Genomic DNA, 17,039 nt, shown 5'->3' with positions numbered 1-17,039 from the left:
AGTCTTCTTGGTGTTCAGCTGCAACAGCGGAGCAGATGCGTTCTGCTGTGCTGGGCAGGGGCCTCTTTTGCTAAAGCAGGACAGCGCCAGCACCGTAGCGAATGCAGACTCTGAAGCAAGGCCAAGCAGACTGATGTTTAAGAACATCATACAAAACACCGTACAAAACATCATACAAACATCATACATCATACCTCTGCAGGGGAAATTTCTCTTTACCGTACGGAGGGAACTTCTGCAGACACGGTTAAGCCCCTGACCTATTGGAAAGCGAACGCTAGCCACTTTCCCTCGCTTTCCCGCCTCGCAACGACAGTTTTCACTGTGAATGCGACGTCAGCTGACGTGGAACGCGTGTTTTTTACGGCATCCCTGATAATGACAGCGAAGCGAAATCGGCTGTCAAGCACCTCTTTCGAGCAGTTCATGTTTGTGAAGCACAACACATAGTTATAAGGCAACTGTTTGATCTCACTTTTTGTTTTTAGAACTAAATGTTGGAGCAGCCGTCATTTACACTTCGGGTTTTCAAACCTAAACCGCGAAGCGCCCATTTTGCTCATGACATTTTGTTGCAAAATTTCGACGAATAAAACCAAAATAAAGCTTCTTTTTGCACCTTGCACTGCTTGCGACCTTTATTGCAGCATTTGAAAAATCACGAGGACACCTACGCAAAAATAAGCAATGTCGTCATTTTAGCATTAATACATTTAAGCTTAAACAATATGAAAACAACACAAGCCGTTAAAACATGCTGACAATGCAGATACGATAGGTAGGGGGAGAACTGCCCCCATGGGAATCAGTAGGGTGGTTGTACTGCACGAGATATGTCACCAAGCTACTATCCCTCGACATCGGTAACGTGTTTTGCGTATTTTTTCAGTTCTTAACACGTCTGATAAATCAGCTTTATGGTGCGTTCATCGGTAACTCGATAAAACTACCAATATGAATTTTCTACGTTGAGGAATTACAGGAATGGAATTGAACTGCCCGGCCATTCCCGGAGTGGGAATGGGCTAAGTTTTTTTCATTCGGAAAATTGAAAGAAATAGAATTGCGACAAGTTCTAATTCCTCGGAATGGAATTGGAATGGGGGCGCCAGTTCCTTTCCGCAGCACTGATTGAAACGCGCCAAGCGTCTTAACACGCTGGCTTGCCCGCAAGAAATTCTTTTGAAGTGGTAGAGGAGGCCTACCGCGAGTAGGATAACCTCCCTCGCCTTCTTCCCGCAGCCCCTTTCCCTTTAAGATGGGATAAATAAAGTTGTCTCTCTCTCTCTCTCTCAAGAGGAAGCGTTAGCTCGGGTGCTCCTATACTAAATACATACAGGAGAATTAGTTTTTCTCGGCAGCCACTGCACCAAATTTGATGAAGTTTGTTGCATTCAAAAGAAAAACTTAAGATCTAATGACTGCTGGTTTCGAATTTTTTATCTATGTAGTAAAGCTGTTGTTATAAATTGGAAGAATTAGAAAATTTCCGAAGAACGACACTATCGAGTTTACAACTCTGTAACTCAGCAACGAGAAACGATAATGCAATTCTGTGAACTGCATCTAATAGAACATTTAAAGCGGACAAAATTGATATGTTATACATGAATGTCAAAAAATTTTGTAATATGGAAATACAACTTTTGCAGAACCCTTGTAAACAACATAACAAATTCACGTAAGATGTAAAACGACATATCAAATTTGTCCGCTTTCAATGATCTAATGGATGCCGTTTACAGAACAACGAGATCTGTTCTTGATGCAGAGCTATGCATTTGTAAACTTCGTGCTTCTATTTTTTTTCAAACTTTTGCACTTCGGAAAATTCTCGCAACAAAATTCGTGCCCTAAATAGAAATTCCGCTTCCATCAGTCACTAGAATGTAACTTTCTCTCTCAAATGCGACAAATATCATTCAAATCTGTCCAGGGGTTACCTCAGAAAAGCGTTTTTGCATTTTACATGTATTTGAATAGACCGCGTCGGAGTTGGGGGTCCAGATACGTAAAAAAATACTTACAAATCTGTAACCGTCGCACTTGACGGCACGCTAAAACTGGGGTGCCGGAATTTTTCACGCTAAATAAAAAGAAAGTGCATGTTCCGCTTTCATTTCCCCCCAGTAATAAACAACGCACCGCCCCGTTCCAAAGGGGACGCTCATAATATCCATCCATCCATCCATCCATCCAAGATGTGCCTTCATCTGACACCTGTTTATCGCATTCGCAGCAGCGCAGTTGAAGTGTGAATGAGGTCAGAATATGGCGTCCATGACGTCACGTCAAAGCTATATGTAGACGCGCAAGAAGCGGGTGTGGGATACACAACCAAGGGGGACAACAAAAACGACAAACGCATTTCGGTGCTTGACCGCGCTTCAGCCGACCGCAAAAGTTATCGCAGCACAGATTTTGATGAAAAATTGCATGTTGTCACATTTTCGCCATTGAACTTCTGTAATTCAGCGGTGTCGTGTTGTGGAGGTCGCACGGGTAAGCAGACGATATCCTTCGGGTTTCTGGAAGATACGTTCATTTTCTTGCTTCGCCGGTCCCGTGCTCGGAGAACGCTTGCGGTTGAGGATACACATGTCTCCCTTCCGTGCTGCACAAGTTTGCAGGCTACGTGAGTTGCTCTGCCAAATCGGACCCGCCCGGCTCCTGTGGCTGGTCTCAACCTCTATCTTTCCTCTTCCCACGACATGCACTGCCTGGGCTTCACTGAGCCCTGTCCTCCTCTTCCCACGTGGCTCCTTTTTGTTCTTTTTTTGGGCATAGTTATCGCCCCTTGACCACAGCTCTTGACGTGCTCATGGCCAACCAGTCGGACCCGTTAGCGATACTCGCGATTGCTACCTACTAGCCTCGGCGGGAGACGTTGAAAAAAGAAGACACTTCTGTGCTGTATAAGCAATAGAAATCTTGACCTGCTCGCTCAGATCTCTCAACTGCGGGTACATACCTCTATGTCGGTCTCGCAAATGACGTTACAGACGGAGTTGGTCTTGTTGAGGAAGCCGACGATGCCGAGGGAGCCAGGCGCCACCAGGAAGTCGGTGAAGGAGCCTTCGGACGAGAAGTACTGGATCGAGTCGGCGTTGGCCAGTACCGGCAGCCGTCGGGGCCCAGTCTGTCGTGTGCCCTCGATCTGCAAAAAGTATGCGTGCATCGCGATGAGGACGTCAAGGGGAGGTCTGCGCTGCAGGCTTGACTGGTACCACTAGTGTGCCGGGGTTGATCAGGTGAGCGACCAATTTACACTCACAGTGGTAACGGCAACCCGCGGCGCTCTCCCCCCGTACTCTGGTTAGAGGCAACCTTGACTGGAAGGTCGATGCCAATTATTTTGGTGAACTTTAAGGCGAAGGTTAAGGGTGCACCTCCTCAATCTCACTACTATAGCAGGAATGTCTTTAAAGTGCGAAGCATTTCGTGGCAAACATGTGCCACTTTGATACTATCTATCTGGCCGCCTACGTCTTGGTGCTGCCACGGTCGTTTCGTTAACTTGGTATGTACCGATTGGGACATTATGACAAGAGTGTTTGACATTAATTACACATAACGTAGATTATCGGTCATGACATTGAACATCATGACATGCGTGTCATGTCGGTCATGAAACAACCGCCTACGTCTTGGTATGTAGCAAAATTGGCATAGTATGACAAGTGTGCATGACAAACATAAATGATAGGTCATGACATGAATATCATGACATGTGCGTCATGTAGGTCACGAGCACGGCCTACTGTAGGTCGTGCTTTATACAGTAGGTCGTGGTCATGTGACAGCCGCCTAGGTATTGCTGCTCTTGTGGTCGTTTCGTTAAGCTGATAGGCTCCCGGCACACCGCTTCGCATAACATCGATTCGCAGAGGACGTGGGATCTGCCGTCTTTTCTTATCCCTGACTTTCAACCTCGTGGGCTTAACGGGTTTCTCGTAGTACCGACACGCAGCATGCTTCTTAGCGCAGTTGCCCTTCAGGCCGCCAAGGACATCTATACCGCCAGCACGCTTTTGCAGCAGCGGCGGCGCAGTGGCGACAGTCGCTAGTGTCGAGATTCGGAAGTCGCCCTCAGACTTATTTACGCACACGTCCTTGTTAAACAGTGATATTAAAAAGAATAGTAAATCGATTTAGGCCGTAATTCTTTACAAACCACGCTTTCTTCTGTTTGCACGGAAAATATTTGTGGAAAAAAATGAGAGCAAAATTCCCGTGCTTGATTTTCGAACCGAAACCTTATTGCCGGTATGTCGCAATGACACCGAATTTCAAATTTATGTTTCATATTTAGGCTGTTCTGGTGAAGGAGGCGTTCTAGACGCTTGCTGGGTTAATCAGGTTAATGGCAAGGTACTCCTTATCAACTAACAATGAACTCCAAGAGAAGCGCACACTTTGAATGTTCATGCAAGACTCAAATGAACGAAAAGTACAGTTTAGTAACGTCTGTTGTCGGGCTAGTTGGTATGTGGCTATAAATTGTTTTAGGCGCAAAAGAGGACCCAGACAAAGAATAGACACGGACAGGTGTTTGCGCCTGTCCGTGGATATTTTTTAGTTGTTGTGAGCTGTCTCATTCCCAACAACTAAAGGCAGCTCCCCCCTCTCTCTCTCTCTCAAAAAAGAAAAGAAAGAACTGCACGAGCTTCGCAGGGTGGCGATGCCGCGCATGTTATTGTGGAAATGCTCTATCAGTACCACGTGATAGAGCGAAAGCGGCCGCGCGGTCGCTATGACGGCACACTGAGCCGCGGAACAGCTGGAAAAATACTACGTGTGACAACAAACGCCTAGTACATTTCCCCCCCCCCCCCCCCCAAACCCACTTCTTCTGCGGTCTCCCACGTCCTTTGACGGGAGCACCAGTAGCTTGATGCTTCACTGCAAAGAAATGAGGATCACGCGAAGTATACGTAAGTAGAGTTACACGTTCTCGTTTCGCCATATCAGCGTAACCAGTCCTGTAGGGCTCAAGAAAAAGAAAAGAAACATTAAAGGGAAAGAGCGAAAGAAAATAAAGAATAGGCATTCACAGGCGTAAGCCAGAAATGAGCACATGTAGACAACAACGTACATGCATGGCATTCGAACAACATTCCATTCTTTTTTCTTAGACATTCGAAAAAAAATCCCAGTCCCGATCGTAATTCGAGGAATAACGCTGCCTAACATTTGATTATTATAGTTTGTTTCATTTGGTGGCACATCGCAATGTTTGCGATGTCTTGTGGCATACGCGGGTATATTTTGGCGCAAATTCGCAGTTGTCATAGCTTAATGGATTAATATTTTGGTTCATTTTGAAAACATTATGTAGACGATAATCATAAAGGTTTATCAACTGATTAAACGATACCTCTGTAGTAAAGTTACCGCAGTGTGGGCGGATGAAAAATTGTAAATAGTACGAATTATTCCATTTTTATTTCAAGTAAGTCTATCGATGAGTGAACATTTCCCCATACGAGAAAACGTATGATGTTCTCGGCGTAAAATAAAGAACGAAAGTGAGGCCTTCACATTCTTATGTATATTAATGTAAAAAGAGAAATTTTTCCCGCCAAATAAATAAATACGGAGTCTTGAGCTAACATTTTTCCAGTCTGAAGACATTTAATGCAGCTATTCAAGTCTGTGCTGGGACGGTACACACCTTGACTATTCCAGAGAAGACGATGTGGATGGCCTGGTGCTTCTTCCCGGAAGACACAAGCTGCTTGCCCTTGTTGTACTTCCAGCAGTAAAGCTGCGGGATGTGAGAAAATGAAGAATTAACGACAAGTACCGCACCCTAATGACACAAGAGCTTATTTTGCTCAAAATATTACCTCCTGAGATAGCGCATCAAATATTCTTTTTCTTCAACCCAAAATGTCACGGAGTTTAGTACCATTGTCTGCAATGTAGGTGCGTAGAATCTGTGTCGGGGAGCATGTAACTGAAATAGTTTAACTGTATGCAATACTGGATGAACAACAGAATGGGCTCAGACCAGGCAGACGCTTAGGATAATATGTTTGTACTAACTCGGCGCATAGAGATTTCAGTAGCTCAGAATAGACCTCTAGGATAGCACGTCTCGATATTAAGGAAGCGTAAGACAACGCAGACCGGGAATCGTCATGAGACGTTATCAAGCACGAATGCATAGACAGCGATTTCACGGAGTTGCTGAGGGAGATATATAGAGACAATTGACCGAGTAACAATTGTACAGAAAGGCCGAAAATGTATGCTGAGGCGGTGGAAGTTCCCCAAGGAATGAAGCAAGGATGTCCTCTGTCTCCATTGTTGTTCACGTTTTATGTTAAGGGCTTAGAAAAGCGACCGGAAAACAGTGAATTAGGATTTGATTTATTCCCACATGCGTAAGGGCAAAGGTTACAACAGAAGGTCCCAGGACTGATGTATGCGGACGACATAGTTCTACTAGCGGACAATGCAAGAGATTTACGAGACTTGAGAATACGTGTGGCAACGCAGTGACAAGTCCCGGTCTTAAGTTTAGCACAGAGAAATCTGGAATTATGATCTTTAATGAAGAGACGAGTAATTACGTGGTATCAATTCAGCAGCAAGTCATACCCATAGTCAAGTAATGTAAATACCTCGGCGCACACGCAAACGAAGGAAAGACTTATTCAAGCACACAGAAAGATAATCTGAAAATAAAGGTGAAGCGGAATACGGCAATAATGGAACACGTAGCACTTTGGGGCCACAATGAATATGAAGTAGTGCGTGGGATCTGGAAACGAGTAATGGTGCCAGCGCTAACGTTTGCGGTTCGGTGCTTAAAGTCGGATATCTTGTCCAGGTTGGAAGTTAAGCAAAGATCGGTAGGCCGGTCGGCTTTGGGAGCCTACGGGAAAACCACAAGTAAGGCAGTGAAGGGTGGCATGGGTTGGGCCTCTTTTGAAGTCCGAGAAGCGCAGAGCAAAATTACTTTTGAAGAAAGACTCAGCAGCGTGGATCAAAATAAATGGGCGGTTAATACGCGTAAGTATCTGTACCTTAACAGCGTGGACACAGAATGGAGGAAGATGTCAAGAAAGTTGACAACCAAGTACAGGGAAATCGTAAGTGTAAGTAGACAACCAGGAGTATTGATAAAGAAACTGAGAGAAGCGGAGAAAGCGATGGCAAACAATGGAAACGAAAAAAGACCACGGAGGATTGCAAGAATGGGAAGAAAGAATTTAGAGGGGGAAATCTGTGCGATAACACGAAGGGAAGTGCCTCACTATTTGTGGCTCGAGCTTGCTGCGTAAGGACAATAGCATACCGGAGCAAATATTCGTAAACAAGATGAGGCATGTGTATGCTGCAGCGAAATTCCAGAGACCGCTGAGCACACCCAAACGGAATGCGAAGAAACTCACCCAGTGAGACCCGTATAAGTAACGTACACCGTCCAGAAGCGATTGGATTTGAAGTGTGTGGAAGCATCAACCGGTCAGCAGTCGATATAAGCAAGAGACATTTGTAGTATCGGCAGAGAAAATCCGCTACAGGCATGGGTAGCGGTACAAGATACATATAGAGAAGTTTTGACAAAGAGAAAAAAGAAGAGTGTGCAGATGTGCAGAAAAATGCTAGAATTAAAAGCATGTATAGCATACCCGATTAATTCAAGCAGGCTAGGTGACTATTCGTCAGCGTCCCGTTTCAAAGGGCACGCCAATAAATCATCATCATCATCATTATCATCACATATACGCCTCCGTGAATGATAAGAGGTTTGCAAACTAAAACGCTCTAATGTCTATTCAAAAATTACGTGTATCACTGCGCGCGTGTTTCAGGCGTAAGCAATCAGTGGCGCGGCACATTGTTGCAAGGTCGGCGTCCTTCATTACCCACTGTGCATTTTCGGGACTTCAAGACAGAGAGAGACAGACGCTATAGATAGATGAATGGAGGCACCTTCTTGAGGCGGGGCACGCTCTCAGCGGGCAGCCAGGGCACGCTGAGCAGGAAGCTGACGGTGGTCTCGGGCACCGACACCGAGCTCGGAAGCCGGTTCAGGTCGCGGATCAGCTGCTCCAGGCGCTGTGGAAATGCAAGCGCGGTGCGAGTGACATCTTCGTGATACGGCTGGGAACGCTGTGTAGTTCACGACTGGCGACAGCACTACGAAAATGCGGGGTGCTAGATAAACGCAGCGGTTCTTAAGTTTATGCTATATTTTGTGGTCTTGTATGCCAAGACCACGATATGATTGAGGCGCACGCCGTAGTGGAGTCTTTAATTTCGAGCAACTGGGGGGCTTCTTTTACGCGCACCTAAACAGAAGAACACGAGCGTTCTTTGTTTCTTTGACATTTCGCTCCTAGTCAAATGCGGCTGCCGCGGTCGGGTCCGAACCCGCGACCACGAGCTCGGAAGTGCAACGCCACATGTATAATAGGCAGCCGTTCTGCAGCTCCACCTGTTAATCACACGTGATCGAAGGAATAGTACTAGTAAGTATATATAACCGTGAGTGAAGGTAGGTTGTCATGATTCGGGGAACAAGGAAAATGCCGGACTTGGCAAGCCAAGAAGAAAGAAAGAAAAGAAGGAGAAAGAAAGACGAGAAACAAAAGAGGGATAGCGTTGGCGCCTTGAAGTTCTCTTACTACGCAACTGTTCATGACGTCATGTTATTTTGATGACGACATGTTAGGGACCAGTTTAACAGTTTATCGACGAACGAGATTCGCACTGCATGCTAAAGAAACCAAGGTCTGAACCTATAGCGATCTTTGACAGCTTCTGTGCAGTAACAGCGCGTGAACAGGTGAAAAATTTAGTGAATGCAGGATGCCACGACGACGCATTGATATTTAGCGGCGTCGCAGTTTGGGCTTGAAATTAAAGAAGGAAAGCTGTGGTCTTCATTTCTTTTCCCGTTAGTAAAATGCAAGGCCTTTCTTGTTCATCATATATTATGGGTGCACGAATGGTGATTTTTGAGACATGATCGTATAATGCCACAATCGAATGGAATATCGAATGCTTTCCGAATTGCTTTCGAAGTGACGAACAGCTGTTTTCACAATTATAAAACGATGTTCAGACATCCCAGTGTTCGCAACTTCGTCAAGTTTCTGTCATCACAAAGCACGTGCGTTATGGACCGTTGTTTAATATAAGCACGAATAGACCATATGAAACAAATAAGCAGTTTGTTCGTATGCACAGCACTCCTCGGACAGTGCGAATGATCGCTGTATATACTCGGTAAATTCTGGTGCCCTGAGAGACGTAGCTTGCTGCTCTGCGCAAGTTCTCCGTGTCTTATGTCAATACTACGCCCGCGTGGGTGACAGTTTTGTCGTAGTTATGCCCCTTTTTTATTTTTATTTGAGCACGGTTGACGCTATCAAGTATTAAAAAAACTATTAGAAAGGTATTCGTACTCAATTGTAAGACTAAATTAAATACATTATTCCATTCGTCATTCGGAAGTACCGGATATTGGCACACCCTGCTGGTATATATATCGAAACAGAGCATTTAGAGTATACCTAACTAATCTAAACTGACTTAACGTTGCTCATTAGTCACGCTTCCTTTAAGAGCACATCCTCATCCTTCCTGTTAGTCTGGGCGCCGCGTGCGAGATACATCTTTAATGAATTTATATATATATATATATATATATATATACGTATTGAAGAGAAACAATGCATATAGCATGAGGCGTGTGGAGCGAATGTAGATGCACTATAGTGAGGCCCTTGAGGTGTCGCTAAATCTAAGGGCGCGAACAGTGACAAGGAGCTGGAGCTTAACAGTTCATTTGGAATATATATATATATATATATATATATATATATACGTGACGGCACGTCACCTTGGTTCCGTGCCGTCACGTGTGGGACATGACAATGTGACACTCAATACGTGCCACGTGAAAGTTGTTTCCAAGATTGAAAATGAAACCACAAAACACAAAAAAAGAAAGTGCTGCAAGATTAAGTCGCGTGGCACTTCTTTTTCGGTCTTGGAAAAACAGTTTTGTGTAGCACGTATTCAGCAACAGAAGGCTGGATCGGAAATTTTGCAGGATGTTCTACTACATTTCTATTGACACTTTTGCTCTGATTATTAATTATGCAGTTCGGCGAAATACAAAAAAAAAAAAAAAACAGTCTGACTTGCTCCAACCGACGACAAAAGTTACCTTGGGTCTGTCCGGCTACGTGGTACTTGCATATATAAAAGTTTGGCACAGCGTTTTTGGGACGCATGGTATAAAGGCAGTGCTCACCACAAAAATATGAACTTTCTTCTTGCAAACGAAACCCCGGCAAAGCAGAAGAGTGGGTCTAAAAATTAATCTGCAGAAAACTAAAGTAATGTTTAACAGTCTCGGAAGAGAACAGCAATTTACAATAGGTACACTCTAAGAACAGTTTACACCCTTTGGCTTGCCCCTTCTGCCACACAAAAATAATCTTCATCTGCCTTGATGCGTTTCCTTTCTTTATCGCTGCAAGCCCAGAACTTTCCAGTGACGAACGGCACGCGCGTTATCAGAAGGGGCACTACAAAGGGTGTAAACTGTTCTATGCTGATAACGCGCGTGCCATTCGTTACTGGAAAGTTCTGGGTTCGCAGCGATAAAGAAAGGAAACGCATCAAGGCAGATGACGATTATCTTTGTGTGGCAGAAGGGGCAACCCAAAGGGTGTAAACTGTTCTTAGAGTGTAGCGAGACACTGGAAGTGGTAAGGGAATACATCTACTTAGGGCAGGTAGTGAAGGCGGATTCGGATCATGAGACGGAAATAATCAGAAGAATAAGAATGGGCTGGAGTGCGTTTGGCAGGCATTCTCAGATCATGAACAGCAGGTTGTCATTATCCCTCAAGAGAAAAGTGTATAATAGCTGTGTCTTACCAGTACTCACCTACGGGGCAGAAACCTGGAGGCTTACGAAAAGGGTTCTACTCAAATTGAGGACGACGCAACGAGGTATGGAAAGAAGAATGATAGGTGTAACGTTAAGGGATAAGAAAAGAGCAGACTGGGTAAGAGAACAAACGCGAGTTAATGACATCTTAGTTCAAATCAAGAAAAAGAAATGGGCATGGGCAGGACATGTAACGAGGAGGGAAGATAACCGATGGTCATTAAGGGTTACGGACTGGATTCAAAGGGAAGGGAAGCGTAGCAGGGGGCGGCAAAAAGTTAGGTGGGCGGATGAGATTAAGAAGTTTGCAGGGACGACATGGGCACAATTAGTACATGACCGGGGTTGTTGGAGAAGTATGGGAGAGGCCTTTGCCCTGCAGTGGGCGTAACCAGGCTCATGATGATGATGAAACTCCGGACCTAAACATCATTGCGAGGAGCAGATGTGTAAGCGATCACGTATTCGCAATAGGTGTGTAGAACAATTGTGCACAGTGCACCACAATTGCTATAAACGTCGTAGATGCAGTCAAGTTAACATATGCAAACTTCGTGAATGAATCGTGACTTAATGCTATCGCATTTTCAGCCATCACGGATGACTTCTGCAACAACTTCGTACATGTTCTTTATGTTATCCTTGCGGAACATTTAAGAAGTCAGTCTAAATATGCACGTTTAATAATACGATTGTAGTAGCTTCGACGGGGCGGCCGGACGGAGGACCTACGGCATGAAGCCTAAATGGCCGGGGCACGCAGGGCCGCAGAAAAAGAGCCGGACTGCTCAAGCCGGGGACCAGACGAAGAATCATTTTATTACAGCGAGGAGAAACGCAGCAGGCAACTTATAGCGTTTGGCGCTGACTGGTGCACTGACGTAAACGACCTAAATCTGAAACCGGAATCTAACAAGGGATGCCACAACGATGATAATTCGGCAGGGTTACGCATTCCTTCTCACAGTTATTAGACATGTCTTCCGCAACGGTTTCCCGCACGTTTTCACTGTCATTCTTGCGGAAACCTACATGAATTCAGCGTAAGCCTGCCCATTTAATAACAGTACGGTCAGGTTCTCGCGGAAGCTGTATCACTTCATTGTAAGCCTGAAACATTTAATGACAGTACGGTGAGGATTCGACAGGGCTGCGCATTTGTTCTCACAGTCGTCGGGCATGGCCTCCACAACGATTTGGCACACGTTTTCACTGCCATTATTGCGGAACCTACATGAATGCAGCGTAAGCTTGCCCATTTAATAAATGTACGGGGAGGTTCTCGCGGAACTTACATGAATTCAGCGCAAAGGCCTGCAACATTTAATAGCAGTACGGTGAAGTTTTGGCAGGGCTGCACATCCCTCCCTCCCTCCCTCCCTCCCTCCCTCCCTCCCTCCCTCCATCCCTCTCTCTCTCTAGCCGCGTACCGTTACGAGCTCGGTGTAGTGGTCCTGCTCGACGAGGCCGCTCTGTTCCAGGTCGCTGAGCGCGGACAGGCACGAGTTGAGGATGCGCCGCGCGATGAGACGCGAGCGGGCCACACACTCGAGCTGCGGGTACCGCTGCTGGATGCTGATTATCTCCTTCAGCAGCTGCGCCGTTTTGCGCGCGAAAAGAAGACGCCACTGCAGTCGCCGACAACTGAAGCATTGAGCACTTCCAGAAAATGGAAATGCACCTATACCTGCACTTAAACCTCTGAAAGCAAACTACATTCGGCCCACGTCTCAGTGACTTCGCTCTGCTAATTTAACTACACGATAGGCCTATCGGAAAATAAAAGCTCGTTTTTTTTTTCGAGGTAAAATATTAACTTTGACGGCGCACGGATGTCAGGATCGGCTGCAGACTTCACCATGACGTTCAGGTTTCATCCTAAACGCAGTGACACTAAGACGGATCTGTTCGAAGAACAAGGAGAAAAAAAAAGCTGGTTAGAACACGCGAACCCGCTTCACGTCACCTGAAGCAAATGTTTCATGGCCAGAATGATGCAAAAATTCCGCTTCCTTGACTAGAGCTTTTGTACTTGTTTGGTCCACCGGTGCCATTCATAAATTCGAAGCTTACAATGTTTTTGCACGTACACTGTAATAGTGTTCTCGAAGTGGAAATGGCAAAGCCAGTGTCAAGCAGACACCACTTACTGTTTTGTTCGGTCTTTTGTTTCGTTCATTATCAAGTACGATGTATTGCATCTGCGATAAGTTGTATTGTACTCAGTGCACAGTTCTTGATACATACAGCATTTGTACGCGTACCTAGGGGGGAATGAAGTTTCCTTGCGATCTATGCCAGTTGTGTTCGAGTTGGACAGCGTACATATAACCTTTCTAAGGTTGTCGCCGGCTATAGCAACACTGAAATAACGCGCCCCCTTATGCCTCACAAGAAACTCACAACTGGACAGACTTGTGAGAACAATTCATGGCTCATTAGGGTCAGAAAAAGAATTGATCAATTAAAGGTGTTAACTACCTAGTACGAACCAGGACTCACTATGTGGAACCTTAAGCCTTCGTAATTGTCACATCAACGTCCGTAAAATTCGCATGCTTAATTAACAGGACATTTACCGTTAATGAGTAAGCATCAATTTAGCTCACTCTTTTTGTACATTCTTGAGTACATGTTTATCGAGCCAAGCGATTTTCGTCTAGTACGTCGTAATACGCAATACGTTCCTCTATCCCGTGTTCAGCTACACAAGATGTGAAATTACGGGAAACTTTAAAATGTTGGCAAGTGTTCTGTTTTAGTCTTGAATTGTGGAGTATGTTAATAATCTTTTTTGTTTTGTATTTTAAAAAAAATATATATATTTTGTGTGTTCTTAGAGACCGTCTGGCAGCTCCGTGCTGACAAGTTTTGTAAGCGTAGGCGGCAGGGCGTTTTTCAAGGTGCGTTCGCATGCCGTGTACTGTATGCTGTATGTACAAGTGAAAGCGTGCGGGGGTTAGCCGGCGATCGTGACTCAATCTTGCTTATACGCAAGAGAGGAAAACGGGGAGGATGCGCGCCGTCTTCCGTCGCGCGCAAGGAGCCGCGGGGGAGGGGGGGGGGGCGTGGCGCCTCCGCAGCAACTGCGTGTGGGGGGCGGTCGCGCGGGCTTTATCTTGAAAGCGATCTGCTTTGAGGGCACAGTCTAGATGGGCCGACAGCTCGTAGCCTTGCGTGTGCCGTGTTCTCGCCGCCCAGTTTGCGTTGCAGCACGAAGGTCACTTCACTCGCTGCTGCTGCCGCGTTTCCTCACGCCAGCGTTTTGACAGTGTGTCCGCGGTCATCGAGTGTGATGTGTGCATGTTTGCCTGTGCGTGCTGTCACAATGCTTCTTAATTTAGTTAGTAAGCGAGTGCTTAAAAGTTTATACGGCCGATAAAACTACTATCCTTACTTATTATGGCTGTCTACTAACTTACTATGGCAATCGATGCTTCGACTTTCGGGCGAAACTGACTTTTTTCTCCGCTGTTACTCTCTCCTCTTCCTTGCTTTTTGTTACCCTCTCCAGTTTGTCGTGCGAGATTGCCATTCGACCATGCAACCAACCAAAGTGCGCGAAGTAAAAAAAAAGAACTTAGCTTTAAGAAACGCGGTTTAACTGATGGCAAGTTCCGCAGCACTTTTTGATGTTTCGCCTCCATCTTCTGCGATAACAAATCGTGCAGCACAAGAACGCCAAGCTTTCTGGTGCCATTATGCCTGTTACTGACATTGACACTTTTAGAAACGCAATGCCGGAGTTAGAAAAGCTAGGGCTGAACACCAAATTCTTTGCGCATGCATGTTGGCTTACGTCATCTCCACAAATTATTCGTAATTCTCGACTTGGCTTTCAGGGTGGCTTGATTCTTAGTGAATTAAAAAAAACTGTTAAAGTTCGGGAGAACGATGTATGTGGTCTGTGTTGCTGCGACTGATGGTACGGCTGGGGAGATTGAAGGAAAGGAAACTGGCTGAGTGGGGGGGAGGGAAGACGAAAGCACAGTTTTTCTACTGGAACGTACCGCGCAATGCCCAATTATTACGCATTGTTTCTTTATTAGTTCTTCTGGGTTCTATGTAGGATTCGTGTAGGATCTCTTTCAACACAGTAAAAGTATTTGTTGACACTTAAGTTAGGATTGGCATAGACTTGATTGGTATGGATTGTAATTAGAGAGCTTTAGCGTATTGCGGTATTCCGCTCCGCGGTAGCGTAGCGGTATTCCGCTAATGCGTTTAGCGGGATACCGGACACGATGAAACTCTCCATTAAGGAAAAGCACGCGGTGCCGCATGGCCATCATTTTGGTCTGGATACTTTCGAGGCAAACTTTGCCAAACTTGGACCTGCTGGCAATTCATCCCTTGAAAGCCTTCTGAACGTTAGCGCAGCATGATAGCGTTTTAGCCGCGCTACAATTAACGCACGGAAATGCAGCCGGCAGTACGGCAACCCTATCCGTCCGGCTAACTAGAAAAGGTCCAAGGCAGATGATCCTCTCGTCCTCGTAAGGCTGTTTACCTGGTAATACTGGAGCTTACTACTGTTGCGTGCCTTTCGCATCATTTTAGTGGAAGGCTATTCGCAGATAGTCCTAATGATTCACACGTATAGTGCAGGAGGCACCCTCGGGCTTATCGGGCTTCCAGACGCAAGGAGAGCGCGGGCTAGGATACTATCTCGACTACAGAACTATTTATTACGCACGCAGTCTCCGCAATCATTACGCAGGATTACACGCTATGCGAGACTTTCATTACGCAAGATGCTCTCGATTATGAATGTACACGCTTGTGTTTTAACTTTTCTAGAACAACGTGTCCGACGATTCTTATTCCTGGGTCTCTACGTATACACACTGCGACGGGCGCACCCACCTCTAGCTTGTTGGAGTTGGCCTCATCGCGCATGAAGACCGTCACCTGGTCGCTAACTTTCGCAGCGGCGACGCTCTTGACCACTTCCTCCTCGGAGTTGATGAAGGCGACGGCCATGTCGTACATGCGGAACACGCGCTGGTTGATCGCCTGGTCCATCCAGCGGAGCCACGCCTCCGATATTATCTGCGCGCCGTTCCGCGCTGTAGCGTTAGTCTCTCTGCTCCCAACCCCGCGGGCAGTGCACGACGGTGCACAGCCGTCCGAAATGTCCCACACTGTCAGTGCTTTGTCATGGCGCTTGTGGGGATTCGGTGCGAGGTTCCGCGAGAACGGATAGTGGCAATATCATTGTGCAGTGCCATAGCCAGTTTTTTTTCGGCGGGATTGGCGTGTGGAAGGGGGGGGGGTGGCTCGTATTTGACACGGGAGGAGGAGGGAGCTAGACAAGCCGCATACTAACACAGAAATTTCAGGGGGAGTGGAGGCTCGAGCCTCGCTTATGCCACCTCCTGGCTATAGTGAACTAGGATACTATACCCTGGCTACGCCACTGTCATGGTCTTACATGAAGGGAGAGAAGGAACTGCTTAAGACCGGCTTAGTCTTGCTAACACGAGCTTCGGGACCGATTGCCTTCTTGGAGCACAGCTCTTAGGCGCCCGTTCCAGCAGCGAGCCTCGGCGTAGGAGTCCTAGCTCGCAACTGAGCGAACGAGCACAGCGAAGGATGAGAACGAACGCGGAGAGCAGCGGGGGATGAGAAAATTCAACGGTGATTGCGATACTCCCTAATGGGAAATTTGAGCGCAGCTACGCACGTGCTTTTCATTTCGCGATGCATTGGCTGGCACGGGAGCGAATTGTGGAGCGAATTGTGGAGCGAATTGTCGAGCAACAGAGCGAATCGTGGCGCGACGGCCTCGCTACATCGGGAGATCGCGAGAGGCAGCGCGTGGGTGACGCGTGGGCGCGGTTCGCAGCAGCCGCCGCAATAAAAATAGCGTCTGGAGTCCGAAGTTAGGTGCGTGCACAGTGCCACGTTGCGGCTCAACAAAGGATGAATGCGTTCGTGCCCGTGCGGCTGTTACAATTATTTAAAGTAATGAGGCGCTGCGCCCGCTATATATTGCGGTTACCGTGTTTATAGCGAACGAGGAGAAGGGAGAAACTAGGGGCCCGATTTTTGTTAGTCCGAACCATGTGACATCAACAGGTAATGAAGCCAAGGAAAGCATAGGGAAAGTTAT

The 17,039-nt window shown here is 46.4% G+C and overlaps 1 protein-coding gene across 1 annotated transcript in view; it reads right to left on the bottom strand.

Moving 5' to 3' along the window:
* The window catches only part of LOC142588796 (sperm-specific sodium:proton exchanger-like), a 62,732-nt gene that overhangs the window by 10,323 nt on the left and 35,370 nt on the right, over nt 1-17,039 (bottom strand). Inside the window, exons 12-16 of the mRNA XM_075700616.1 lie at nt 15,791-15,976; nt 12,355-12,519; nt 7,948-8,073; nt 5,675-5,767; nt 2,972-3,157 (exon numbers count right to left, since the gene is read on the bottom strand). Of these exons, the coding sequence (XP_075556731.1) occupies nt 2,972-3,157; nt 5,675-5,767; nt 7,948-8,073; nt 12,355-12,519; nt 15,791-15,976 (756 nt within the window). The remainder of the gene's footprint in view (nt 1-2,971; nt 3,158-5,674; nt 5,768-7,947; nt 8,074-12,354; nt 12,520-15,790; nt 15,977-17,039) is intronic.

This window comes from Dermacentor variabilis, chromosome 7 (assembly GCF_050947875.1).
Source record: "Dermacentor variabilis isolate Ectoservices chromosome 7, ASM5094787v1, whole genome shotgun sequence".
NCBI classification, from domain to species: Eukaryota; Metazoa; Arthropoda; class Arachnida; order Ixodida; family Ixodidae; genus Dermacentor; species Dermacentor variabilis.
Note: the sequence above shows the minus strand (reverse complement) of the source record. Positions and strands in the feature narration are given on the sequence as shown.